Source organism: Cariama cristata, unplaced genomic scaffold, assembly GCF_000690535.1.
Source record: "Cariama cristata isolate BGI_N322 unplaced genomic scaffold, ASM69053v1 scaffold37676, whole genome shotgun sequence".
Classification (NCBI taxonomy): Eukaryota; Metazoa; Chordata; class Aves; order Cariamiformes; family Cariamidae; genus Cariama; species Cariama cristata.
The window spans coordinates 1-298 of NW_009623305.1; the positions used below are offsets into that span (position 1 = coordinate 1).

General features: G+C 57.0%; 1 protein-coding gene across 1 annotated transcript in view; it reads left to right on the forward strand.

Moving 5' to 3' along the window:
• Window positions 1-4: 4 nt before the first annotated feature.
• LOC104163621 (ADP-ribosylation factor-like protein 4C) overlaps window positions 5-298 on the forward strand; it is a gene marked incomplete at its 5' end in the record, with an annotated part of 449 nt that continues 155 nt past the window's right edge. The window contains one exon of the mRNA XM_009702676.1: window positions 5-292. Within this exon, the coding sequence (XP_009700978.1) occupies window positions 5-292 (288 nt within the window). The remainder of the gene's footprint in view (window positions 293-298) is intronic.

Below are 298 nucleotides of genomic sequence, written 5' to 3' on the forward strand. Positions count from 1 at the left end.
GAATACCGTGCCCACCATCGGTTTCAATACGGAGAAGATTCGGTTGAGTAACGGGACGGCCAAGGGAATCAGTTGCCACTTTTGGGATGTGGGTGGTCAGGAGAAGCTACGCCCGCTCTGGAAGTCCTACAGCCGCTGCACCGATGGTATCATCTACGTGGTGGACTCAGTGGACGTGGACCGGTTGGAGGAGGCCAAAACAGAGCTACACAAGGTGACCAAGTTCGCCGAGAACCAAGGCACCCCGTTGCTGGTCATCGCCAACAAGCAGGACCTACCCAAGTCACTCCCGGTAGCC